The 27,513-nt window shown below is 35.3% G+C and overlaps 1 protein-coding gene across 2 annotated transcripts in view; it reads left to right on the forward strand.

Moving 5' to 3' along the window:
* Positions 1-27,513, forward strand: part of Khc-73 (Kinesin heavy chain 73) — a 114,396-nt gene that overhangs the window by 73,557 nt on the left and 13,326 nt on the right. The window contains exons 4-25 of one of the 2 annotated variants that reach the window (XM_019042104.2): positions 1,886-2,040; positions 4,546-4,659; positions 6,008-6,255; positions 6,713-6,824; positions 7,499-7,753; positions 8,213-8,303; positions 9,068-9,262; positions 9,847-10,035; positions 10,495-10,641; positions 11,111-11,285; positions 11,630-11,792; positions 12,701-12,853; positions 13,293-13,457; positions 14,111-14,233; positions 14,768-14,987; positions 15,806-15,920; positions 16,841-17,083; positions 17,739-17,872; positions 18,617-19,288; positions 19,979-20,130; positions 20,823-20,982; positions 26,839-26,904. In XM_019042104.2, coding sequence (XP_018897649.2) covers positions 1,886-2,040; positions 4,546-4,659; positions 6,008-6,255; positions 6,713-6,824; positions 7,499-7,753; positions 8,213-8,303; positions 9,068-9,262; positions 9,847-10,035; positions 10,495-10,641; positions 11,111-11,285; positions 11,630-11,792; positions 12,701-12,853; positions 13,293-13,457; positions 14,111-14,233; positions 14,768-14,987; positions 15,806-15,920; positions 16,841-17,083; positions 17,739-17,872; positions 18,617-19,288; positions 19,979-20,130; positions 20,823-20,982; positions 26,839-26,904 — 4,047 coding nt within the window. The remainder of the gene's footprint in view (positions 1-1,885; positions 2,041-4,545; positions 4,660-6,007; positions 6,256-6,712; positions 6,825-7,498; positions 7,754-8,212; positions 8,304-9,067; positions 9,263-9,846; positions 10,036-10,494; positions 10,642-11,110; positions 11,286-11,629; positions 11,793-12,700; positions 12,854-13,292; positions 13,458-14,110; positions 14,234-14,767; positions 14,988-15,805; positions 15,921-16,840; positions 17,084-17,738; positions 17,873-18,616; positions 19,289-19,978; positions 20,131-20,822; positions 20,983-26,838; positions 26,905-27,513) is intronic. The other variant, XM_019042105.2, reaches the window with a different exon arrangement.

A 27,513-nucleotide genomic window follows, 5' to 3' on the forward strand; every position in this document is an offset into this window, starting at 1 on the left:
TCGCGGAGCGGGGGTTGGGGGAGGATGCTAGGTCGGGAAAGGGATTTCGACCCCGCGCCCCCGCGGCCGGAGTCGTCCCCGCTTTGTGCAATGTGCAAGCATCCCTTTGCCCCAGATCTATGAATGTTTAATTAGCGCCCCCGTTGTTTCGTGTCTTATCATCGCTCCCTCCCGCACCAAACCCCCCCCCCCCACTTCTCCTCTCCGCCTGCGGCTTGGCGGCCCCGCGATTTCGTCCGCGATATCAAGATTTCTCGCTCGAGTTTTTAATCGTTTAAGGCGGGTAAAATTCGGAGGGAGGGCTTGGATCTTCTCGCCTAACGGGTTTCTTCGAGTTATAAAGCACGCCCCTTAGTTATGATATTAATATCGTTAAGAGAATCAATCAATGAAAGACAATACCTCACATCGTAGATGTGATCTATTTGCGTACCTAATGAAATTCCCGCTAGAGCATTTTAGTAATGCGGTCACGTCTACAAAAATGTGAAAAGAAAAACGTTCCACATTTTGATGGAAAAAGATTGAGCTAGAGTGGTCTTTAGCTGAAACATAACTGTTCATTCTCTCTCCTGTCAAAAATTTAAAACGAAGAAAAAGTATTTTGAATGTGAAAGTTGACGTTGATCTCAAAATCTAGTATTGAGTATTACGGGGTAATGAAACTTCCAGTTTCTTTTTCTCGGTTTGATCTCGATTTAACTTCCCTCAATTTAATTTCCCTCAATGAGCTTGATTTAAATACTGCCGTGCTAAGGAAAAACGCCGTATGAATATTCTGAGGTTCCCAGATTTTTTTGTGATGAATTTTTCATTTTTTGAGATACTTCATGAGTATTTTCCTTAAAATTTCCAGATACTTTAGATTAAATCACGAATAAAATCCCTGAAAAATTGGAAGAAAAATATTCACAAGTTTCTTCGTAGTTTCACTGGAAAAAAAAAAAAAACACACATTGGATCTAGAGTCCAGACTCTTGAAAACATTGACAAGAAAAAGGACTCTTGATTCAGTCAGATTTAAGCTTAAATCAAAAGGAAATCCGCTCAAATTAAGAGGCTTGGTTCTTGATTTAAGCTTAAATCTGATTGAATCAAGAGTATTTTTTCTTGTCGATGTTTTTAAGAGTTTGGACCCTAGATCCAATGTGTTTTTTTCCTCAGAGTTTGGCTTTTGTGTAGAAAAATTTGGCAACGCCTGCGGAGGTCCATACGACGTTTCTTCTTAGCATGGCAATAATTGAGGGATGTTTCGAAATAATGATTAATCCTGTCTTTTGAACCAATAATTAATAACAGACGCTGTTCGGAGTATCAACTATCCACTCGAGTTTACATCGTCGACAACCGAAGCGTCAAATAGACGTATGAACTGGATGACCTATGCGACAATGAGTTATATTAAAAGGAACTATGTGCATAAGATTCTCGTGTTTCATAATCCCGTTTGACCTCATCCATTTGCACATAGTTCCTTTTAGTTTGTATTGTATACGCTTGAATAGAATAAATTAATCTGCACGGCAAAAGTTCGCAAGAGCCCTGTGTGTTTCTAGAAATCGCCTCAGTCCGTCGTTTCCCTTACGAAAGAACGTAACTCCATTCCAAGGTTGCAAAATTGACTCCAACAATTCAACTTTTTACAAGGATGTACCTGTGTAATTTTTGTCAAAACTTTTCCTGATTTTTGCATGAGATCGGAAGAAAAACCAGAGAAATTTCCAGTCAGAAATTCCTAAGATTCTCATAGTAAAAAAGCAAATTGGGAAGGGGAAATCTGGCAACATTGGAATGTAGTTACGCTCTTTAGCGGGGAGAACGACGAATCGTTTAATTAGTTTCATTCTGGACCTCGTACTCTACTCGACACGTAATTGTGTTTCAGGTTCCGGGAAGTCCTACACAATGATGGGCAGCCAGGACAACAAGGGTATCATTCCAAGGCTTTGTGACGCTTTGTTCGAGCGGATAGCACAGCAGCAAAGCTCAGAGCTTTCCTATAAAGTAGAAGTTAGTTATATGGAAATTTATAATGAAAAAGTAAGTAGCGTCCTATTTTTCACCTTTTTCTCGATCGCATAATGAATATTAAACAAGAATGTATTCTGGTCGGCAAGCATTTTGTTGAATGCCTCGCGGAAATGCGTGATAAACGATGGATAAATTACTTAATTTATCCAGGGTGTTTATTGGTCCGGAATATCACCGAGAAAAAATATTGGTAGAAATTACGATTCCTTTACGCTGTATTTTACACAGCGTGAATTAAAAGTCGATTCTGTCAGAGGAATGGTTACCTGCACCAGTATGTAGTAAAGTTTACCTTTCCTCTGGCAGAATTGCCTCTGGATTGATGCTGTGTGAAATACAGCGTGAAATAATAAAGAATTCTACCAATTTTTTTTGTCGTTGAAGTCCGGAAATGGTACTGATTGTTTGAAGGCGGTCCGGAAGTACTAAAAAACACGGAACTTTCCTACAGGGGTTCGGGAATTTGTTGCTCCATGCCACGGGTTTTCTTTTAAGACAGCCTTGAAAATATGGATTTCATTTTGCAATAAGGAACCACTATCTCTGACTCTCCCATAAAAGCACATATCTGCAAAGGGAAACCAATGGCATGTACCTTGTTTCTGAAATGGGCCAGAAATAGTGGTTCCTTTTTGCAAAATGTAATCCATATGCAGTCCATTGCTCGAGGATTCTCAGTGCAGTATTTTCCCGCTGGATCGTGTACCTTTCCAAAAAATTCAGTACGTCTTCGGTTGATGTTTGATTAGAGTTCCTATTATTTAGTTATTTTTCCCCGCTTGTTTATTTCTAATTCTTCTACGAAAGTTGTCCATTTGCTGAATACAATCCTAGCTTGAGCATACTTAAGCTACGCGGTCAAAACTGTAGTAGCAGGAAAGGAAAACCGACGATATTAATCTTCATTGCTAAGGCGCAATGATACAACTATTCGAACTCTCCGGAATGCGTGAGGTATCACGCCACAATTGAAGGCGTTTTTGAAACTGCCAACTTCCGCATCGGGAATTCGGGATTCTCGTTTCGCATAAAATTCCGGAGCATGAAATAAATGGAGTGACTGATCTTACGAGCAAATGCTAAATTTATGCGCACATCTCCTTGCTGTAATTTTTTGTTGGTAGCTTTCGTTTCAGTTGATAATGAGCGTGTAATTTGCTCGGAAGCGTTTCCGGTCAATTTAAGCCTTTTATACACATTTTTTACGGTACTTTCTTGAGTTTTATCGTTGATTAGTCCTATTATTTAGTTATCTTTTCCCGCCTATTTATTTCTAATTCTTTTACAAAAGTTGTTCCTTTGCTGAATACAATCCTAGCTTGAGCATACTTAAGCTACTTGGTCAAAACTGCAATAGCAGCAAAGGAAAACCGACGATATTAGTCTTCATTGCTAAGGCGCAATGATACAACTGTTCGAACTCTCCGGAATGTGTGAGGTATCACGCCACAATTGAAGGCGTTTTTGAACCTGACAACTTTCCATATTGTGATTGTTGAAGCCTGTTGATCGATCGTCAGGCCACCAATGTGCTTCGAATTTCGTGGCTACGTCATTTGTCTAGCGATTTGCGCGTGAATTTCAACCATTTTCGAATTTCGTCACTTAAATATCCAAAAAAGTACTGAATTTTCCTGCTCATGAGGTACTGAATTTTTCTGAAAGGTACTGAAAAAGTACTATAAAAGTACTTAATATTTGTCAGCCAGTTTTAGTAGCCACCCTTTTACGGGACACGAGAATCCCGATATAGAAAATTGGCAGTTTCGAAAACGCCTTCAATTGTGGCGTGATACCTCACGCATTCCGAAGAGTACGTATAGTTGTTTCGTCGCGCCTTAGCAATGCGAATGAAGATTAATATTGAAGCAGACCCGCGCTGGCCTTGTCGATTTTCCTCTGCGGCTATTGCAGTTTTGACCGCATAGTTTAAGTATACACAAGCTAGGATTGTATTTAGCAAGTGGATAATTTGTATAGAAGAACTAAAAGTAAACAAGCAGCGGCGACAAAATATGTAACTAAATAATAGGAATTCAAATCTACAATCAACGGAAAAAGTTTTGAACTTTAAATGCTGTCAACACGCAGCAGGCAAACTATGTTGAAGGATGGAAAAACTGGTCTCTGGTTTCTTTTGGCCAAAGTTATTCAAAATGGACAACTTTTTATGCGACAAATCGTTGAAAAAATAATAATTTTAGGCTAAAGCTTTAGCATTGTGAAGAAGTTTTGCACTATCATTTCTAGAGTTGTTTTTTCTGCTGAAATAAACCTCAAATCTCTCCACTTTATGATGTTATGCAGAAAAGAGATTCTGATGACCCGGAATATTCAAAGTCCTTTTACCATTTCACGGTTATCATATAAAATATTTTTCTCTGTCTGGTTGACCAAAGAGACCGAGAAGATCCTTTTTGTTTTTCGCACTTTAAAATGCATTTTTTTGTGCGTTTCTCTAGATTTTCTGATCGCTAATCGGTTGGTTTTTTTCTCTCCGCACCATGTTTACAGGTTCATGACTTGTTAGATCCTAAAACCAATAAACAATCCCTAAAAGTCCGAGAACACAACGTCCTTGGTCCTTATGTTGATGGGCTGTCACAGTTAGCTGTAACCTCATACCAAGTAAGTGCTGCACATCCGTCCAGAATTTTATCTCTTAAAACCAGTGTTCGAAACTCACAGGCGCCAACGCGCCAAAGGCGCCTAAGAAATCGACCATGGCGCCTAAGAAATGAGGGCTCTGCGCCAATGTGGCCTCTAAAAATTGCCCCCTAAAAATCTGGATTTTCACAGGAAGTCACATAAAGAAAGAAAAACGAATTTATTTGAATTGAAAAAAACTCAGAATTTTTAGCACTACAAGTGAAAGCTTGCTTTTTCTTTTCTTCACGATTTCATTCTTAGTGCTGTTGTCTTCCTCAAGTTACAGCTACTGTTCCGAAAACATCTTGCGTCTAACTTTCCACTAAATGCGCCGTAACATATAGGCAAAAAGTCAATTTGGCCCCTAAAAAATCTTCAGTGGCGCCTAAAAATCAGGCTTAATGCGTCACATGGCTTCTAAAACTCAAAGGTGAGTTTCGAACACTGCTTAAAACTGTTGGTACATCAAACGCTAATTGAGAAGTTTCTCTGACAATGCCTTAAAATGTGCCATTCAAGTCAAACAAAGAGCCAAAATTAAGTCTACCATCCTTAAATACCTATGTCTATGTGAATAAATGTTTGAACTGTCATGAGAATGTTGCCCTGTTTTTTTTTTACTTTTTTATTTTTTAAAGGCCTTAAAGATAATTATGAAATTTTCTAAATTTTCCATCAGTTCTCAAGACGATTCTAAGGTTTATAGAAGGCTACAGTATAGTATCCATCTGATGTTTTAGGATCATATTTGGACTGCAGTAAGCAGAAGCGATTTAAGTCGCATCAGCTATTGCCAAATTTAATTGGGAAATTTAATTTTTTACATGAAAACGGCTCTGCTGATTTTTGTGTAAATCTCAGTGAATTTGCTGCATAGTACAAAGCAAATTTCTGAAAATTTCCGAAGGAATCTGTACAAACGTTTTCTTGTAGAAAATTAAATTGCTCAGTTAAATTTGACATTAATGGATGTGGCTTGGTTCCTTTATGCTAATCACAGTCCATTTAAGGAGTGTCTACTTCCCTATTTCCATATTCCTCCAAAAGATGGAAATATACAAAGCTAGTATAAAGAAGAAAAACAAAAGAAAAAAAGAAAGAAAAAAAAAACCTGAATAGTTTTGATACTAAAAGTTGTTTTCATAGCAGGCAGAAAATTCAGGAGAAAAATGGGAATTTTTGATTTTGAAAAATTCTCTATGAACCTGTTATACCTATCTTGATTTTTTTTTTTTTATATCTGAAAAAATATCTACAGAAATATTTTTTCAAAGTTCCTCGTAACTGTGTAAGTTTTAGAAACCTAACGTTTTTGTTTTGTTCACAGGATATAGATAATTTAATGGCAGAAGGAAACAAATCAAGAACAGTAGCCGCAACTAACATGAATAGTGAATCATCGAGGAGTCATGCTGTGTTTTCAGTTGTGTTAACACAGACATTAACTGATGAGAAGTCAGGGGTCAGTGGTGAAAAAGTCGCGAGGATATCCCTCGTTGATCTTGCTGGCAGTGAAAGAGCCGTCAAAACTGGTGCTGTGGGTGATAGACTGAAAGAAGGGTCCAATATAAACAAGTAAGCTTTTATTTCTAGCCACAGCTTCAATGTCTGATCCAGGATGCTTTGTCTGATAAAATTTTCTCCTCTCATATTAATATACACTGATTTTGGTCAAGAGGAATAGTCCATAAATAATCAAGAAAAAACTTTTTACTCAAATGCACCAAGAAGAAAGACCTTCAGTTCTAGAAATTATGACACTAAGTGATGGACTGATATTTTTTCAGCAAGAACTAGAATGAGTGGTCGATAACTAAACTACTGAAAACCACTGGTCGGATCAACCCTATTTGCTTCATTAAAAAAAAGAGAGATCGAAAATAAAAACCAACTAGTAAAGTGGAAAGATATCTTTTTTTTGTAAAATAAAAAATTACTGCGCTATTTTATTTTTAATTATTTCTTCAAGAACATGATTTTTGCCGAGGTTAAGTTCTCAATTTTCTAACTCGTGTGTAATTGTCTGTTCCAGGTCATTAACTACTTTAGGACTAGTTATATCAAAATTAGCTGATCAGTCAATAAATAGCAAAAGTGACAAATTCGTTCCGTACAGAGATTCAGTTTTAACATGGTTATTAAAAGTAAGTTTTTCGCTGGTTTTATTCTCTCAGTTAGAACTAGTCTTTTGAAAAACTTAGCCTGCATATATTTTTTTCAGAAAACAAGCTAATCACAGCTATTTTTAAATCTTTAAAATGCGTCGAAAACCTCTAAAATGATCTACCTTTTAGGTATTTACGCAATTTTCACATTTGTCCCCTTCAGAGATAACCATAAAAGTCTAAAAATGTGGGGGAAAATTTGTTAAGTTGTTTTTATTTGCCCTTTAACATGTGTTTGAAGTTTCAAACAACATATTTTTTGTGCTTGGGTGTGGAAGTGACAGTTTTTAACTGTACCGCATATCGTTTTCACCCAAATTTGTCATGGAATTTCATTTTATGATTCCTACGGCAACTCCATATTTTGTGATGAGCAAGCACTAACGGATTCAGGAAAATGAAACATGAACGAATCATCAACTTGTTTTGTACTTCACTTTCATTTCATGTCGCCTCTAAATAGTCCTCACGTACAAATCTTGAAATATTTATCTCTTTAAAAGTTTATCTACTCTTATTCAAATTTTCAAAATATTGTATTTTGATGAACATTTCTTTTCTCATTACATTGCATTCTGTATTTTATTGTGTAGATTAATGTATTCTCCTTGCTTTTATCAAAGATTTTTCTCTAATTTTCTCCTCCATTGTAGGATAATCTGGGTGGAAACAGTAGGACTGTCATGGTAGCAACAATTTCTCCTGCCGCTGACAATTATGAAGAAACTTTATCCACTTTGCGGTACGCAGACAGAGCAAAACGAATTGTGAACCATGCTGTAGTCAACGAAGACCCCAATGCTAGAATAATTCGTGAGCTTAGACAAGAAGTTGAAGCACTGAAAGAAATGTTAATGGTAGCTACTGGTACAACGCAAGTACCAGAATTAGGATCTCATGCTTTTATGGTAAGAATCCATGCTTTTTCATGGGGATTTTTTCTTCTTTGGAGCACTATCCATGTCGCCTTTATTTATCCAAATTTGCAAATTTAAAACCATAGAATGTAACATGAATCCACAATGGTACATAAATTTTAGATGATACAAATAATAGAGAACAGTTGTGTTTATGAAACAAATCAGAGATTTCAGGGCAAATCTAATCGCTCATAATTGTGACTAGTGAGTTTTTTTGTAACATTGAAATGATTCAGCAAACCAATAAAACAAATTTTAAAAAAAGGAAAATGTAATGAAAGTCTTAAGAGATTGTAATTGCTATCTTCTTTACTTCTTCCTCAGACGAATAAATTAGTTCAAATTTTTTTTTAACGCTCCTCATATTTGCATCAGATAGTGAGTTCAAGCTTTTTAAAACCTGCGATTAAGTAATTTTGTATTAAGTGTTTAATTTGTTTGTTCCAGCATCGTGAAGATTTGCATGAAAAGCTTAGTGAAAGTGAAAAACTGATGAAAGAAATGTCGCAGACGTGGGAAGAAAAATTAATCAAAACAGGTGTGTACAGATACGCAGGATTGTTCTAACTTTTACCTCCATAAAATTAAGGAACATTCAGTGAGGATAGGAGAGATTAAAATAGAGTCAAAATTACCTAAATTTCAAGTCTTGTGATATCTTTTATAGCGATTCTCTCATATTGACTTTTGAAGTCCCACGAAAACAGATCGCCGAATCAAATTTCTCTTCAGGATGAAAAAAAATTTTCTTTGAAAATTGTTAAATTAATCAACATATTTGTGAGCCCATAGAATATTCAGCTATCCATTTCAGGGTGTCTAGCAACTGGTGAAACTTAGATGGTCAAGGGAAGAAAACTTGATAATAGGAGAGACATGAATTCCTGTGCAAAATTATGATTTTTTGCATCACTGCGTGGCGCTTCAAGCCTAATACTGCTGTTCTCTCTCCTGGTCTGTAGTTAGTGAATTTTTCCTCTGGAATTTGAGTCCCTGCAAATCTGTACCGGTACTCAACGCTGAGTTATGTTTATTTTTGCGTTTCTTTTTATTCTGGAAAAAAGGTCACAATGAATCAGGAAAACTTAGGGAGATGGAATATCCAAGGGTCAAGGAAAACGTGGAAAATTAGAAAGAAGGAAAAGAGAATTTTGCTTGACACTCTACACCTGAACTTTGGGCATGACAGAACGTACCTACTTCCAGTGTTTTTGAGTAGTGTATTGTAAGTCATCAGCTTCATTTTTATTTTATCTCTTCTGAAATTTCCATAAACTTATGCATTCCTTTTTTATATTACAGAACGACTGCAGCATGAAAGACAGGAGGCTTTAGAAAATATGGGCATCAGTGTCCAAGCATCGGGCATTTCTGTCGAGAAAAATAAGTACTATTTAGTCAACTTGAATGCTGACCCATCGCTCAATGAATTACTTGTGTACTACCTGAAAGATAAGACTCTCATAGGATCTCATCAATGTGATATTCAACTGTCGGGTATGTTTTATTTTTTTCTCCCGGGTGGTCGGTAATTTTCCTTGTCAAATAAAATCTAGCGTATGTCACAATGTTGCTTTGGCAATAACGATAATTTTAGTCTTAATTACCATGTTACCAAAACTGAAATATGTAATCGTTACCACAAAAGTAACGTCGTAACTTTTACAAGTAGTATAGAATCAGTTTCATTCAGGCCCAAGTATCTCAAGAGCTACAGTCTTTTTTTACCTTGTAAATTATCTATATTTTAGGGAAAATTATCTGATACCTTTATGAAGGTGAAACAGATCCTAGAACATGTTATTTGGCCTTAGTTTATTAAGATGATTCTTTTGACTTATAAAAATGAAATAAAATGGTAGCTTTAAATAAGATTGATGTGTATAGTTTTACTGAAAAATTGCAAGTAGTTCCTTTAAAGCTTGCGACTTTCTGTATCCATACCTTTTTTTTTTCAACAATAAAGTAAGCCTGCATGACTCTTACACATAATAGGAGACCACAGAAGTTCAACAAATCACTCTCTGACAATAACATTTTTTAGAATTAACTTGATGACTTTGATTTTCTTTTGGTTCCAGGGTTAGGAATTCAGCCTGAACACTGTGAAATAGTCGTCGAAGGTGGTAATCTTTTCTTGGAACCTCGACCGGGAGCCAGATGTTGTGTTAATGGCGTACCTGTCAGTGATAGAACCCCTCTTCAACACGGAGATCGTATTCTCTGGGGCAATCATCACTTTTTCCGACTCAACTGTCCAAAAGCCTCCTGTGAGTAACTCATCATTTTTTTTTTTCAGATATCTTACTTAATGATTTAATGAACATTTAATCCACAATGAGGGAAATAAACAATATTTCACTAAAACTTATGCTACCATTTAAAATTAGGAGTAGTTGGGCATTCCAATAGTTTGAGGTATAGAACAAGTAGCCACCAAAGTAAACTTCATTTTATCATCAGTTATGATCTAATCTTCTAAAAACATTTTTAAAAATGAAATAGTAATGCTCATAAACAAGCCAAGAAAACTCCTATAAATGCCCAGGATGTCTTAAAAGTATAACCCTGAATATGTCGCATGTCTCTTAAAGTTTGATATTTACGTAAGAACTGTTTGAAAGTGAGCTTTAAATAACGGAACGCATCGTAGAAGATCTCTCTTCTTCCTCTTATGATGGAGAAACTTTATCAGCATTTTGAGAATGAAGAGATTGTGTTTTTTACAGCAACAGCAGCATCTGAGCCGCAAACACCAGCTCAAACCATAGACTATAATTTCGCCCGCGAGGAACTTATGCTGAATGAACTTAGCAACGACCCAATTCAAACTGCCATAGCTAGGATTGAACGACAACATGAAGAAGACAAACAAGGTTTGTCATATCTGTTTTAGTCCAGATTATTAATTATTTCAGATTTATCACAGTCCCTTAATCATCCAATCATTTTATCATTCAGCTGAATTCTCTGCTAAAATACAAAATTTCAGAACATCTAACCAAACATTTCCTACAAAAAAGTATCTGCTGTCAATTTGTTAGTCTAAAAGAATGAGTTCTGTCTTTTTATTTAAGTTATTTTGAACTTTGTCATGTTTTTTTACCACCTGTTAAGAAAGAATGAAGTCATAAACTTGACCTTCTGAGTTTTAGATTACTCAAAATGAAAGATAAAATCATTTTTTTACTATCCCTCGATATAATTGAACATTTCAACATTATTGTACAAGGTGCTAACCTTGATAATATCATGAATTACTGTTCAATCCATTGCATGCATCACAATGTGAATTTAATTCATATCATAGTGGCAACCTAACGCTTTTTTGTTTCCTTTTTGCAGTGGCTTTAGAAAAACAAAGGCAAGAATATGAAAGGCAATTCCAGCATTTACGCAATATCCTATCGCCATCAACTCCTTACTCTCCGTATGTGCCCTTCGATCCATTTAGGTTCAACAAAATGACTCCTTGCACACCCACAACGCAACTAAAAGTAGAAAAATGGGCGAAAGACAGGTTAGTGATTTAGATATGTGAAAACTTGATTTTATTTCAATGCATCCTTTCAAAATCCCATGGCAAAATCTGTTTTCCAATAATTTAGCAAAATTTTATTCTGAATTTTTAATCATGATAAAAGTCTATTCCGTTATTGATTAAATTGATGAATCATTGCAAATGAAAGGTAAAAACTTGAAGCACCTAGTGATATCATCGAAGTTTTACACCAATAAAATTTTTTTTTTTTTTCACACATAATCAAATTTCTCATAAATCTCTAATGGAAGAGGTTTGATCATTCTATCCTAGCTGTCAATGATGATTTCTTTTTTTTTACTCACGTATTCATATGTTTTCAGGGATGAAAACTTTCGCAGAAGTCTTAGTCAATTAAAGCGTGATATTGTTAAGGCCAATACTTTCGTTCAGGAGGCAAACTTTCTGGCCGAGGAACTAAATAAACAAATAAAGTATAGTGTAACGCTCCAGATCCCACCGGAAAATCTCAGTCCTAACAGGAGGGTAAGCTAACCAATCTGATCTTTTATATAATAGTTTTATTTGAAAGTAAGCATGAAAAGTTATGAGGTTTTTTAACATCCTAATATCGGTTCGCTTGTTAGGTATTCATGGGCTCAGCCTTATTTGAGATTTCTTTTCAGTCTAACTGTTCCGTCAGAAAAATCAAGGTGGACCAGTTGCATAAAAATGTTTCAATCTTCTACTTGTTGAGGTATTAGTTTCAAAATTGTTCAATTTTGTGTTTTTTTGTCTCAACAAATGAAATTTGAAACAAATAAGAACCATTCTTGAACGTTTTGCTTCAATAACTGCTCTATTGGGAAAAAAGAAAAATTCTGTTTTATTGGTGCATGGTTTTTTTTTGTTTTGTTTTTAGTCATGTGTATCTTTTTTCCTAAAAATGTTGTTTCTTTTATTCTAAATGAAAAAGATAGAAGGTATTCTCATCAGTTTTGAAAAATGATCAACTACACGGAGGTTCAAAAATGTTTGCATTGTACTACTAGGGTTTTAAAATTTTCCTTTTTTGTTGGATTTGTATAACTTGCGCCTGAAGCATTTTTTATTCACCGAAAATGTAGGGCTGAATTTAGTTTCTTTCATTTTCTGGATTTTTTTCCAGAGTAGCGCTTTTCAAAGCGAGCCATTCAGTTGCATGTATTGTGTGATTATGTTCTATTTTTATGGTAAATATTTTGAGAGGGATCTTAGTTTTTTCAATTTCCATAATCCTGAAGGTCTAGTGTGCCTAGCTCTCAAGTGGCATTTTTCTGAATAATCAAAGAACTTTTTAAGTTTTTCAAGCAGACAAAGTCTCAAAGCATAATAGTCTCCAAAGAAACATCAGAAGAGAATACCTAATTTTTGTACTCCAGTCAGTAGTCTCTAATTTTTGTCTAATTTTGCAGAGAGGAGCATTCGTAAGTGAACCAGCGATTCTAGTGAAACGGAAAGGCCTGCCAAATCAAGTCTGGTCAATGGAAAAATTAGAAAACAAGCTAATCGACATGCGAGAAATGTACGACGAGCAAGAAGAAAAGGTTTTAAATCCTTCGGAAGAGGTAATTATTATTTCTTCTTGTCTCTTGTAAACTGCTCATCACATAGTTCTTTACTCCCTTTTTTCCCTTCCCTTTTTTTCATTTTTAAGTGCAATAAAATAAGTTTCTACATACAGTCAACTACAGTCAAAACCTAATTTGAGTTAGACTTCACTGGTTATCCTTCATTGAAAATCATAGGTTAGGGAGCTCTCCTGGTAACAGACTTTTCAAGCCATTTTAATCAATTTGAAAAATTAATTTCTCAAGTTTGTATCGAGTCAAAGAAAAGCTTGTTTCTTTGGCAGATAAACCGTTTCTTTTTTTTTAACTTAATCTGACTGTTCCTTTTTTTTATTTATTTATTTTTTTTATTTTATTTTTTTAAAGCAAATCTAAAGACCCCCAATTCAAGACCTCATATTTCTATTTATAAAATGTTCCTCGCTTCATTTTGCAGGAGAGCCAACTGGATAGAGTAGACGATCCATTTTTCGAGACGCAAGAAAATCACAGCTTGATAGGAGTCGCCAATATATTTTTAGAAGCCTTGTTCCATGATGTCAGTTTAGATTATCACACTCCTGTAATTAGTCAGCAGGGTGAGGTGGCTGGAAGACTACAGGTACGTTTACTCTCAATCATTCTCTTAATTGTAGTTCATATTTTCGGGAATGCAGAAAAAAAATGGATAAATTTTCACAGAAGGCAGCAAGTTGCTTCGAATTTAAACGGAGAAAAAGAAGTTTGAAGTTTTATTCTTCCATGACACTTTTTGCTATGGACAAAGTTTTAAGACTTTTTTACCGTCAAAATATTTTTTCTCGACTTAGAATTTTTGAGAGAAGAAAATTTATGACTGGTTGCATTCAATAGTACTTTCCAAAATGTGACCTGGTGTGTTTCTTTCAATTTCGGTGCAAATACTGATGAGCAAAAAGAATAACGATAAGCCGACTTCAGCACTTTAACTTTAAGTGACCGAATTGCACACTTGTCTGCTTTTATGGTTGAGACCTCAGGAAGGTTAGAAATGTTGTTTATACGTTGTGACTTACCCTCTTTTTATAGGTTACAAAAAGTAAAGATTATAGATCCAAAAATTTCCATTTTATAGCATTTTTTAAGATATCTGAAAAAGTTTCACAGTTCTTGAAAATTCATAAAATGTCCATGATTTTACGGATTTGACTTATTTGTCCCTTTAAGTGTGTAATTTTTATTTTAAAAATCTGTGCTTACAATCTACAATTTCACCAAGAGATTTTCTTTTAACAGGTTGAGATTAGTAGAATTAGTGGAACGTTTCCGCAAGATCGATTATGTGAGGCAGCCTCTGAAAGTTCAGGTGACAGTGGCCACGATGAAGAGGAACCTCCTAGCACACATATTACTGTCAGAGTAAGTTTCCTCTCTCTTCAGAAAACTTCCTTTAACTTGTGTAACAAATAAAAATGTAAATGATGTTTAATATTTTGTTTTTCTGCTATCAAGCTCGAGAGGTCGTGAAAACCAGCCCGAGACTTGGGCAAGTGAACTTGTGCTATCTAGTGAGCGATTATCCAAAAAGCTCTGCATATGCCCTAGCAAGGTAGTTTTACACTAACTGCTGTGCAAACTGTGCGCTGAACTGCACTGAGGATTGGCCCAAGAAGGCCGAAACGTGTCTGCAGTTGCCTTCCTGAATAGACGTAACTAGTGTTGCACCAAACAGCGTATCTTTTTGCGGAAAAATTGTGCTCATGTGAGCTTTTTCCCTCTGTATTGAGATTTTCAGTTATATGCTGAATTTCAACGCACGTTGGCAAAAAAAAAAACAAAAAAACTCCAACATACAATAATAATATTCGTTACTTTTTCCTGTTTAGTAGACAGCACAAAAACTTTATTTCTTTTGTCCTACACAAACTCATATTTTTTAAATTTTATTTTCAGGTGCACATTAAACAAGCATCAGGTCTACCCTTGGCATTGTCGAATTTCGTGTTTTGTCAGTACTCGTTTTGGGGCTACCCAGATGCAACGTCCGTTCCTGCTACAGCCAATCCTGATACAACGAACACTGGAGATGGAAAAAATTCTATCATTTTTCAGTTTGACCATGTTCAGGACTTTGTCATCCCTTTGACCGAAGAGTTCATGGAGCATTGCACAGGTTGGTATAATTCCTCCACAGATGAGTGCAGTCACTCTCTAGTCACTTCCTTTATATTATTATCTGATTCCCTAGTGATTGGTTTGCTTAGATCTACAATGCATCTTAAACGACTTACTTGCGGACTAAAGTGTAAACACGGCAACTAAATTAAATGAGTGTCTAAAAGAAGAAGGAAGAAGAATTGTCAATTGTTTCTGATTTGAAAGAAATACATTGGCATGATAATTTACGCCTCACGAAAGAATGTTGACAAAGACGTCACGCCATGCAAGTTATTAAGAACCATCTCAGCAAGCAATTGCACCGCTCCTGTGACCCTAAGTAAGATAAGGATTCCAGATAAGACTGCCTGTGAATGCTAAAAACTTGAGAATCTGATATTATGTTTCTCTCAATTTTATCTTTATTATCCTTTTATTGCCGCAATAAATTTTTACTAAACGGAAGTTCATTGTGAACCATCCAGATCGAGAATTTTGGCTTACTCAGTTTACTGCTGCGGAAATTCAGCTTACATCAGTGTGTTTGTTTTCACTGCCGTAATGGAACAGGAATGAAAACATGCAAAATATTTTTTTATATCTGCTTTAAATTCACCTAATTAAACCCTAACTTAACTCCCTAATTTCGAAAGAAAAATTCCGAACTTTAAACAGTGTTTGTGTTATAGTAGAAATTTTTACTCACAAAAAAGAGACTGGACGTAGGTGAGTTTCAGTCTGGATTTATAATTTTTTATTTGCACAGCTCTGCACTTGAATAAATCATATTGATTTTGTGATCGCTTAAAGCTTATTTCCTCTTTTTAATTGCAGAGGGAGCTTTATCGATAGAAGTCTGGGGTCATCCTAGCGCAGGGTTCACCAAAACTAAACCTGGCTGGGAAGTAGAGCAACAGCAAATGGCTAAAGCCAGATCTCTTGTTGACAGGTAAACTCATCAGTTTTTGTGTCAAATTTTTTACTTCTTAGAATAATTTTCACTGATTACCTTTTTTTTAGATCCATTCATTAGTTACTTAATTTGCTCATCGCCAAAAGAGACATGACCATTTTTCTCTCTCTCTCTCGGCCAGAATGGTCATAATGACTGAAATTCTGTTGCTGTATAGACGCTGTCTGCAGATGCTTCAAGAAACTGAGAATAGAGCACTAGTTATGTACATAACTAGTAGTGTGAGTGTGATCAGCAAAACCCATTGTTTAAAGCATTCAAATTTTCTTATTTCTTGTATTCTTTTCTGGCGCAACTGGAACAATTTTTTTACAAAATCCTGACCGACCAATATTGTTTACATATACATCTGCAAATGCTGGTCTTTAGTAGCCAAACAACTCTCAAGCTAGCAATGTCGTAAAACATTGTCACTGATACTTCTCCCAAGCTTCGTGTAGTCATAATCATGTTTCATTAGTTATTTTTATGGTTTTTTCTCTCTATCAATATTTTTGCTTGCAAATTCTGCTAAAGAAGAATTTTTTTTTTTGCGTGGAAGGAAAAAGATTAGGAAAGGGCAGCTAACTTGCTTTCACTGAATCTTACCAGGATCGGCAAAAGAAACGCTTGATATGCCATAACTTTTTCAATTTTTGAGTTAACATGTTTTTGTTTGAGCTGTTGTCCTAATTATGAAGGAGTAAACTTTTGGGGGTGGGGGGGTTATGCCTCTTGACCCTTTAGGAGGAGCAAGGGAGAAGAGTGCCCTCCCAAAATATCAAAATTTTCAATTGGGGACTCTCCACTTGCGTCATGTGTATCAAGCGTCTTTTTTGCACATTCTGGTATAATTTCTTTTTACAAAAGCGTTACCTCTAACTTTTTTCTTGACCTCAACTTCTCTTCCTGCAAAGGTGGAATGAGCTGAAGAGGAAAGTAGAATTGTGGGTCGAAGTTCAGGAATTGAATGATGCTGGCGAATATTCTGCAGTAGAAGTCACGCAACGCCCAGATATTCTGACAGGCGGTACTTACCAGTTGCGGCAAGGACAGCAGAGACGTATCCTTGTGACTGTGAAACCAGTTGCTCACTCAGGAACCTTACCTCTCATCGTACATTCCATCGTCAATATTGCTGTTGGAAGTGTCACCGTCAGGTTAGTGTGTCTCAATCATTATTGATTTTTTGTGACTTTTTGCATCATACATGACTTTAAATGGGTAATACAGTTTGCTTGTTACAGGGGTATCTGCCTGTTTTCATTTTATTTTTTATTTTCATTAAGTGCGCCATGCATATGGGGCGCTTATTGCAATCGTCGAGAACTTAGCTGTTCGGTATCTACAAGCAGATTGTTGAATCCTTATAGAAAATGAATGATCATCTTAGCAATGCTTTTTATCGATCATTGTCATTTGATATATTATTTTTCTCATCATTGAGTTATACTAAACATTAAGTTACAACATGTCAACATGAGTACAACATGTTATACATTGAGTTGTGCTAAACTGAAGGCAGCTCTCATTCATTTGCTTCTTAATTGAAAGTGGTCATATGCCTCTTTCGTGTACCTAACTTTGATAATGGCAAATTAACAGAGCATTTTCAACTGTAAATTTCTTTTTATGTATTTCATTTTTTAAAAGAATTGCCTTGACTGCAAAAACTTGAATAAAAAAAGGGGTAAAAAAGATAGACGCAAACCTCAGAAAAACCATCTACCGTCGTATCTACAGCGTAAATTACAAGTAATACACTCACTTAGGAAAGGGAAGAAAATACTAATATGCGATTTTTTCACTTTTTAGGAGCCGGCTTCAAAAACCATTAGACTCTTATCAGGAGGAAGATTTAGCCATATTGAGAGAAAAGTGGAGCGACGCCCTCATGCGGAGAAAACAGTACTTAGATCAGCATATTCAAAGGCTCATAAATAAACAAGGTAAGGTAACTCTTATTTTTCATTCCATAAGTTGATTTTATTTATTGCCAAAGACTGTTTGAACTCAATCATTTTTAAGGCAGTAATGTTTATAGCAATTAAGGAATTTTTATTATTTACTGTCCCCCAATGAAAGGAAAAATCTCAGTGCCATAAAAAAACAAGTATCAACATTGTTCCTCTGGACGATCAAAAATCCATTTTTTGTAAATTATGAGGACTGTTTAGTTATGAGTATTTTAAGTTTAATTATGATTATTATTTATTATAAATATTTTGAGGAAAAAGAGAAAAATCGTTGGTTTTCGCAGAAGTTGTCCTTTTAAGTCAAGTAAACATCCAAGATTGAGAAAATTTAAGATTTTAAAAAATCTTGTCGTATATTTGAACCGAAATTTTCAGAAAGGAACCAACTCACATTTTCAAAAAAAGGAGTTAAGGATGTTTTTGAGTTCCCCCAGTTGTACGTTTTCTCCTGCCAAAATCTCAAAGTCGAAAAAAACAAAATTAGTTTGTGAAGAGAGGGGTCAAAGTTCATTTTCTACATTGAGTGTTATAGAGAAATAAAACTTTAAACCTCTTTTTCTCAGTTCCCACCTAATGTGGGTTGGTTCCTTTCTGATAAACTCGGTCCATTTGAAAGAATTTTTCTGATCGTATCAGATTCAGAATGCATATGTATGAATTATCTGCAGTAATTATGTCTCATGTCTCAATAATATTGGTTGTTATTTTTGCTCGCAGATAAAACTGAAGAAGATGTCGAGCGTGAGCAAAGCCTGGTCGATCAATGGGTGAGCCTCACAGAAGAACGAAACGCAGTCTTAGTCCCCGCGCCTGGCTCAGGAATTCCCGGTGCCCCTGCCGATTGGGACTCGCCTCCGGGCATGGAACCGCACATTCCAGTTCTCTTCCTTGATCTCAATCCCGACGACTTGTCAGCAAGTGGCCGGGACTCGGAAGAGATCCCCGTGGCCGGCCTCCACTCGATCTTACCCAAAGAACACGGAAACAAGTTTTACTCATTACCTTTAGTACGCCGCTGCTTAACAGACGTAAGCGCAGTGGGGACATGGGACTCCTCAGTACATGACAACATACATCTAAATAAAATCACGGACAGCAATGAAAGAGTATATCTGATTCTGAAAACAACGGTTCGGCTGTCTCATCCAGCGTCCATGGATCTTGTTCTTCGAAAACGACTGAGTTTGAACATATTCAAGAAGCAAAGTCTGACGGAAAGAATACGGAAACGAATAACGAGATCAGACTGGCTGTTGTCGACCGGAGTGACGTATGAGGTTGTCTCGAATGTTCCTAAGGCTAGTGAAGAACTCGAAGACCGAGAATCGTTAGCTCAGATTGCCGCGTCTGGTGAAACCACTTCTTCTAGTGACGGCGAAAGTTATATAGGTAAAATTTCATTGGCTTTTAGTTGGTTAGGAAATTATAATTTTGCTGGCAATGCTTCTCAGAACTCTGGGTTAAAATTTTGTTGGTCGCAGGTGCTGAAAAATGTTGTATATTTAACCTTAAAATTAGTGGATTCAGACATCCAGAAATGTTTTGGTATGTTTCTATGAGCCATCCCCAACTGGCACAAGACAGACAGCAAAAAGTCCTTTATCTTGAGAGTTTAACTTTTCAATGTACGTATTGTAATATAAAATTGAAAAGTACATTGGTGGAAAAGTTTCATAGCAATAAACTGTCACAAGCATTATCTTGTCATCTAGCATGAAAGTGGTTTTTGTCCAAGTTTTTCTCCTTGGGCAAAATAATTTTTCAATTGCAAAGAGTTTTTTTTTAAAGAATTTGAATGTCTTAAGACTTGCATTTAAAATCTTAAGGAATAAAAGCAAATTAACCCAGGACATCCATTTGAGCTTTTTAAAAGCGATCTATGTATTTATAAGCAGTTTCTTGTAATATGATTGCTTGGACTAACACCTGTGAAAAGGAAACCGGTGAAAAAGCCAACATCTGTGAACTGAAGGATTCAAAAAAGGAAACCGGTGAAAAAGTCACCAAAAATTGTTAAGTAATAAAGTTAAATCATGTTTTTGCCTTTGTTTCAATTTTAATCTCTCCATTTCCTTCCAGAAAAATACACGCGGGGTGTCAGTGCTGTTGAAAGTATCCTAATGTTAGATCGACTACGTCAAAGTGTCGCAGTCAGAGAATTACTGCAAAGCCAACCTGCTGTCGATACTCCAGTCATGCGTAAGACTGCTAGTGTTCCTAATTTCTCACAGGTAAGTTTTACTCTATATTTAATTATTATCATGACAAGCATAACACATTTTTCTCCTACTCCTCTGTTTTTCAAGAAATTCCGCTGATTTTGCGTTCTTCTAGATGCATAATCAAAGCTAGTAACTGCTGTTTTTTGTTGTTCTTTGACAGAATGTATTTTCTGTGATCACATCTCAATTTTCAGCATCATTCAATGAATTTTAGGACAGTTGTGTCCAAAGTCATTAATTTAAGTCAAATTAAACATTAAAATTAGGCGCAAGTGGAAATAAAAAATCTCAATGCAATGAATTAAACTCATAACCCAAATGTTGATTCCACAAAATACGGAACCACCTATCTTTGTTTAAGATGTTGCAGATTTTGCCGTACTTTATTTTTTTCTCAGGAAAACTAGTCAATGATGTAATTTCTTGAAAACTGCCTTAATTTTTCTCCTCTGTTAGCATAATATTCTGTATCAATTTCATGCTGTGAAGTTGGCTTAGTTCTCTTCAAAAAAATAAAATAGGAGCAACAATGTTGAACATCGCAATGAAGGAACATGGTTTTGCTCTTTGGCCTTTGAAATGTATAATTTCAAAAATACTAGTATAAGTATTATGAAGAGACTTAACATTTTATTAAGTTACTCCCACATCACGACAAAGTGTTAGCATTAATGTTTTATATAACTTCGACTTTTTTCCAGATGATGAGGTTTGACAGTGGTTTGGATGGTCTCGGTTCCTGCAACGGGTTCGTTACACGCTCCGAAAGTATGGCAGACTTCAACGCTGACATTAGAGATTTCCGGTCCCGCAAAAGTTTACCAGAAACTGATCTCACACAACAAAAACAATTTGGCATTGGTGAGCACAATTTACATCTTTCAGCATGAGACTAACTCAAAATTTCAGCTGTCCTCTCATCTGCTCTGCCCTAAAATTACAGCCTGCTTCATGATATTCAATTTCATCGCAATCGATTTTGTTCCTATTTAAGTTTATTTATCGGCCCTAGGTATCCACATGCTCCCAAAAATTTTACATTTCTAGAAGTTCATGTCTCTAGTTCCACAGTGAGTGTGTTTGAAAATCGGTGATTGAGGCTCTTGAAAAGTCTAGTCTTACAGTCGGTTGTAGTGCCCAAAATAAATTAGGCGAATGATACTAGACAAGGTCTGAACTAAAAAAAAAAAAAAATGAAATCTTCTTGCTCTTGAAAATCGCATGTAGAAATCGATGCCTATAATAGGAGTAACTCCTGAACAAGATATTAACAAGTATTTTTAATATGTAATAATTGGTAAAAATTAAATTATTCCAATGCCTTCATCAGTATTTTTTGCGTAGAACCTATGTCGATTGTAGACACTCATATCTTGTTTAGGAGTTGATCTCTAGATTCCTTGTTGGAATTTGTTTTCTTCGTGAAGTTTTGATGAGAAAACATATAGCGAAGTGCTGTAATGTAAATCTTTTTTAGAGATTCGTCGTGTTTTGTCTGGGCACATTACAATTGGCCAGTACTATGGGATTTGACAGAAATGTTTATAGTCAAATTATATCAGGTGATCTAATATCAACCGCTGATTCAAACATGAAAAATTTTCTAGTTTGTGGATGCTTAGTGCGCCGAAACTTCTTCTTAACTGAATTCTTTCCTCCTCATGAAATGGAATTTCAGGCATGTCCTCAAGGCGCAGCTTATGTATGGTTATGATGAAAGGTTTTCTTTTCCTTTTCAACTTTGTCTCTATATTTTACTTGCTCTTCTCTTTTTTTTCTTCTTTTTCTTTTTTTCGGGTTAGGTTTTAAAATTTTACCTCCACTGAAGTAAGCCTAGAGGAAGAATGCAGCAGAATCTTTGTCAACTTTTCACCAGAGGTGTGCAATTCATCAAATTTTAATAGTAATCGTTACGGTCATCAAATTGAAAAATTGATCGCGTCTATAATGCTGTACGTGTGCATTTGAATTTCCATGACGTTGCTAGCATTTAGCAGTAAAAAATTCCACGCTTCCGAGAGGAAATATCCCAACTAGGAATGTGTGGCATTTTATTATTGATGTCGATGATTTTTATTTACTTTTTCTTGTAGGATAGGTTGGCAGTACTTCAAATAGAAAATGAGAATACTGATCTGAGAAATGTTCTCATTTATTATTTGCCTGAAATCACTGGATTTTATTATTCATTCAGCCATTTTTCTAATTTTGCATTTTTCTAGGGTGTTATTTACCGCTCACTTATTTGCCATCTCTTTCTTGATTCTAGTTTTATTTTTAGTTTCAAACCAAATGTTAGAATAATCATCACTGTTAGTGATGCCTAGAAATTAGTTTATTTGGTCACTAACTTCATCAGGTGATCTAACACTATAATCAATACCGTCAGCCGCTTGCTTTCTACAGCCGGTGATTTTTAAATGTCTCAGCCGTCTTGGGCATTTTATTTTTTTTTTTTTTTTGTATTTTCTGAAGGAAGTACACTATATTTTCTCTTTTTCTTTCATTTTGCTTGCCTGCTGCTGATCTGTTCTTCAAAGCTGCTCCAGCTTTTAATCTTAGCAGTTTCAACATTTTTCCTTTCACAAACTGTCCATTATTGTTTCAGCCAAACAGTAACGGACTGCTAAAAAAGTTCTATAGTCGATTATTATGTTTTTACTTTAATGACCTCTCTTCATAATATTTTTTTTAATTTCATATCTTATTCCTAGATCTATATGTCCGTAATCTAGTTTCAATACTCTCTTTCCTCACTAGCATTGTTAATTTTGAGAGTGCATATAACTCACAATTTGTTTAGTAATATTTTTTCTGGGCTTTCTTGCCTTTTTTTAAATGATTGAAACAGTTTTTTTTTTTTCTCTCTCTTTTTTTTCGTAAGCTTTTTTAACGGCTCATTAAGTTCACATATTCATTGCCAATGGTTTTTTTTTCCAAAATTGTTCCTGTCGAGCCAGGAAAACTTGCAAAAAATTTCAAGCAAGCTCCAAAAGAATAGTTTCGTCACTGAGATACCATCAGGCAGTGTATGTATTTTCGATGTTTGAGGGAGTTTTTGGTCCAAGAAATTAGAAATCTGTGATATTTTTAGACATTGGTTTGTAGTTTGTTTATCTATACCAATTCTCCAAAGATATGACTTAGAAGAATAACTGATCGATGAAATGCCCAGACATGTTGACAAGAGAATTCAAATCTACGCTTCTTCAAGATCTGCAGATCTTTGACTTTCACTAAGGATAGAATAAATTTTACCTCTTGCGATATTTAATAAGCGAATATAAGTGCATTTTTTACATGATTTTCAATTTTACCTGGAATACCAAGTCTATGGTCTCTTAAACTTTTTATCCTCTCTTCTTACGCCCCTTCAAGTACTTTTTCGATTGAAAAACTGGTTATTATTGCCTGTGCCTGTCATTCACTCTCTCATCCGCTTTTTCTTGTATTGAGTTATCATCAACCTCCTCATCCACCGTTCTGCCAAAGTTTCATTCATCAGTGTCTTTTTGTCTGCCTTTCCGTTGAATTCATTCGTCATTTTTTTTTTGTCTATTTTGCGCTCTGCTCCAGGTTCTATTTTGTCAGGTAAACACTCGCTTATTCTGGTTTGTGCGATGTTCACGTTTGTCGGCTTGTGCAACTTTAGGGTGTGCATGTTTTCTGTCTGGTTCCTTTATAGATGAGTTTCAAAATATCCTTTAAGAGGAAGCTGATTCTTAATAGGATTTTTCTCTAATGAAGGAAGCGGTTGAAACATTTATTTCTGATTAACCTCCCAACGAAGTCAAATCAATAGTTTTAAGTGTGCCAGTAGGGCTCGCTTTTTTTTTAATTCTGATCATTGTTGATTGTGAGATTTACTGTGTGACAAAGGAGTTGATTTTTGAATTTTCCATTGTTTTTCCTAATTTATGTGTGATACTTTGACTTTATGACAACAGGTCACTAGAAAAGGTCTTATCTATTAATAAGCGTCACATGTTCTCTCTTCGAATTCTCACATAGACAATTATTCGTACAACAGGAAGCTCAGAATTCAACTTCTGAACGAGATATTAACAAATATTTGTAACACAGATCAAATGAAAGTTAGATCATACAAATGACACCATCAGTATTGTTGCCATTTAAGGAATGTTCATTGTAAACACTCGAAATCTAGAAATTTTAAGAGGAAACATGTAGGGAAGTTCTCAGTTTCATATCTTGTCTTGAGGCTGCTTGAGGCCAACCACAATTTTAGGAAGTTTTGAGACACATACATTCTGCAATGGAATTGCATTTGTAAAAACAAAAATGACAGACCCTATGAAAATAATAATAATAAAAAAAAATCCTCTAAATTGCCATCATTTGTGCATCAACATCAGTTTTATTAGACTCAAAATTGTTTTTTTCACTCAAGGGCCATGAAAAGTATATTATTTATGTGCGTCAGTCAGTATTCTTAGCACTCCATCATAATTCCTAGTTTTCGTAATTTTTCTTTAATTGAGCAGAATTGTAAAGCATGTTAGTCATTATGCAATTTGTTTTAATTCTTTAATCTACCGAGGCCTCTCTTAAGTTACCAAAAAGGGTCACTAAAGTGTAATAATCAGGATTTGCCTCTGGTTTTTCTAAGAAATATGATCATAAGATACTGTAACTCAATTGAGTCCATTAGCCATTAGACTTATCTGTAATGATGAGAAATTACCTTGCTGTGTGTAGAATTTCAAGTTCAGACAGTGTAAATAACTGCCGAATCTATTAATTTTAATCTTGCATAAAGAATCTTCTTAAAAAATTCTTTTTAATTTTGCGCTCAGTAGTAGATGTTAAAAATTTAATGTATATAAACATAATTGCTAGTGACAGCCAAAATATTCCAACTCTTAACCTTGGGACTGAGCCAACTACTACTTTTTTAAAAATAATGCATGTAAAATGTAGAAGAAGGCATGTTTTTTGTGTAAACGTTTTTATTTTTCAACTTAATAGCTATGAAATTGTCAATTAAACCTTTTTAAAAGTCTTGGTGTGAAGATGTCAGTTAATGAACCAAAGAATCTGCAGCCGTGAAAACAGTATGATGGAAGGGAATAAATGAGGAAGAGAGAGAGAGAAAAAAAAAAGAAATTCAAACCTAAGATTACTGTATTCAGGTCAAACCTGCAGCGTAGTAGGACACATTTAAATTAAAAGAAACTATATCCAGTGTGACTTGAATCGGTGAACCCTGCTATGCATGTACTCTTATGAATCTCAGGGTTCCTGTCAGAATGTATATAGTTCCTTTTCATCTATATATGACCAATTATTGGAACTATTTTGATCGTGTCAGTAAGATAAGACAAGACATAGCCCTATCTGTGCAGTGTTAGAAGTCGTTTTTTGAAGTGTGGTTATGCTGGCATAACGTTTAACTGCATGGTAAATTAGGTATAATAACTGGACGTAACTATGCAAAAAGGAACTATGCGTAAGTGGAAAGATGGGGTGTGCTTGTGGAAGCTGCATAAGAAACAATGTAAAAGTGGATATAGTTCCTTTTGAGAAAATGGAAAAGCGGGATTTAACATTATATCAAAAGGAACTGAGTGCGAACTCATGAGCCGTGGGCATGTGACAAGAGCCTTGTGGGCAGGGCTCATGAGTTTAAGAGTTCCGTCATCGATCTCCCCGTTGTGGCTCCTCGTACGTTTCCGTGACGTCACTGGCGCTTTTAAAGCCCCAATCATTCCTATGGCCCTCAACTAACCAGCACACCCCATCTTTCCACTTGCCTGTAGTTCCATTTAGCATAAATACGTCCAACTGTAAATACATGCAACCCTAAAGCAGAAGAAATAGATGTACTTTATCCCATTTATTTACAGGTCATAAAAATTATGTTTATTGTTTTTCCACCATTATCCCCAACTGAAAAGTGCATCTTAATCAGTAGAGCGATATCATCTTGCCAGAGCTGAAGATGATTGTTATCAGTGAGAGTTATTTATACTTGTGCTGGATTTTTTTTAGGTAAATGAGCTCAGCATAACTTTAGGCAAAATTCAAGTTCAAGCGGAATTACCTATACCAGAACTATAAATTTGGCCTGAAGGCATTCAATCAGGATTTAAAATATCAGCGTGAATGGACCAAGTGTAACAGGAAGGCACCAAGCCCTCTTTTTTGGAAAAAATTAGATTGGAGTTATTTTAAATCTAATAAATTGTAACTTTTCTCTTGTCAGAAATTCAAAGTAGAGATAGAAAATGTTGAACTAAAATTATCGTTAAACGTGCATCAGTCCACTGAATCTCAAGAAGGTATACATTTTCAGACCCCTCTGTCTCGGTGCAAAATTAATGCAACTTGGTGCCCTCCCGTTAAATTCGGTCCAAATCAGTTGAAATTCTTTACATCTTCAAAACCGAGAAACACTTGTTTCCTTGATCACCCAGAAGAGACTTTTCTTTCAGAATAGAATTTCTTCACAACAATCTCTTCGTGGGATCATTAATTATTATCAGCCTTTAAAATGTTTGAAATGTTTTTAGACTGTATTGTTTTCACATCCTGCCACCCATGTTTTAGTTTCTATCATGTCCTTTTTTCCGATTGTTATATTCATATTTTTGTACCCGATTTTTATTTTCCTTTTTTAAAAAAACTAAATAGTTCTAGAATTTAAACATGTCTAATCTTGCTGTTTGAAACTAATCTAATGTGTAAATTTTTCAGCTCGACCAACGTTTTTGAATTTGAACATAAATTTGAACTCCTTGAGACTTCAGCCTGGCTCCAAATGTACGTCTCTAAATAATGTACATTTTGAATTGTTTTTTTCCATTGCTCCATTTTGTGTTGATTATTGCCTTGTTATCTAGGAGCTACTTGAATCTTCACATATTTTCATTTTTTCATGCGTGCATTTATTATGTAGTTGTCATTTTCTTGCGCTTCTCATAGTATTTTTTCTTCCAGGCTCTATTCCTTGTCCATCTAGATTCTAAGCCTTTCAACATGTAAATTGTATTATTTTGCTATCGTTTTTAGAAGTTTTTAATTTAATTTTATTTTGTAGGTATGCGTTTGCTTCTATATTTTAGTGTGAGGAATATTTTCCCTGTGAAAATGCAAGCAGGTCACGCAGCTTTCGGAGTTGAAAATTTCATTTTTTTTGCAGATAGTTATTGGTCTTTAATTTTAAACTTCATCCTTGATTGCCTTTAGCCTTCTCTCTGTAACTCTTAGATTTTTTGTTACCTGTAGTGAATTCATTTTATCATTTCTTTTAATTATATCTAAAAACCTTGTGAACATTTTTGTTTCTTTTGCATTTATTAAGTAGTTGTCTGCCGAATCTTGTCTTCCTTTTTATTTTTATTTTTTGGATTGACTCCGTTTTACTCAGTA

Source organism: Bemisia tabaci, chromosome 10, assembly GCF_918797505.1.
Source record: "Bemisia tabaci chromosome 10, PGI_BMITA_v3".
Lineage (NCBI taxonomy): Eukaryota > Metazoa > Arthropoda > Insecta > Hemiptera > Aleyrodidae > Bemisia > Bemisia tabaci.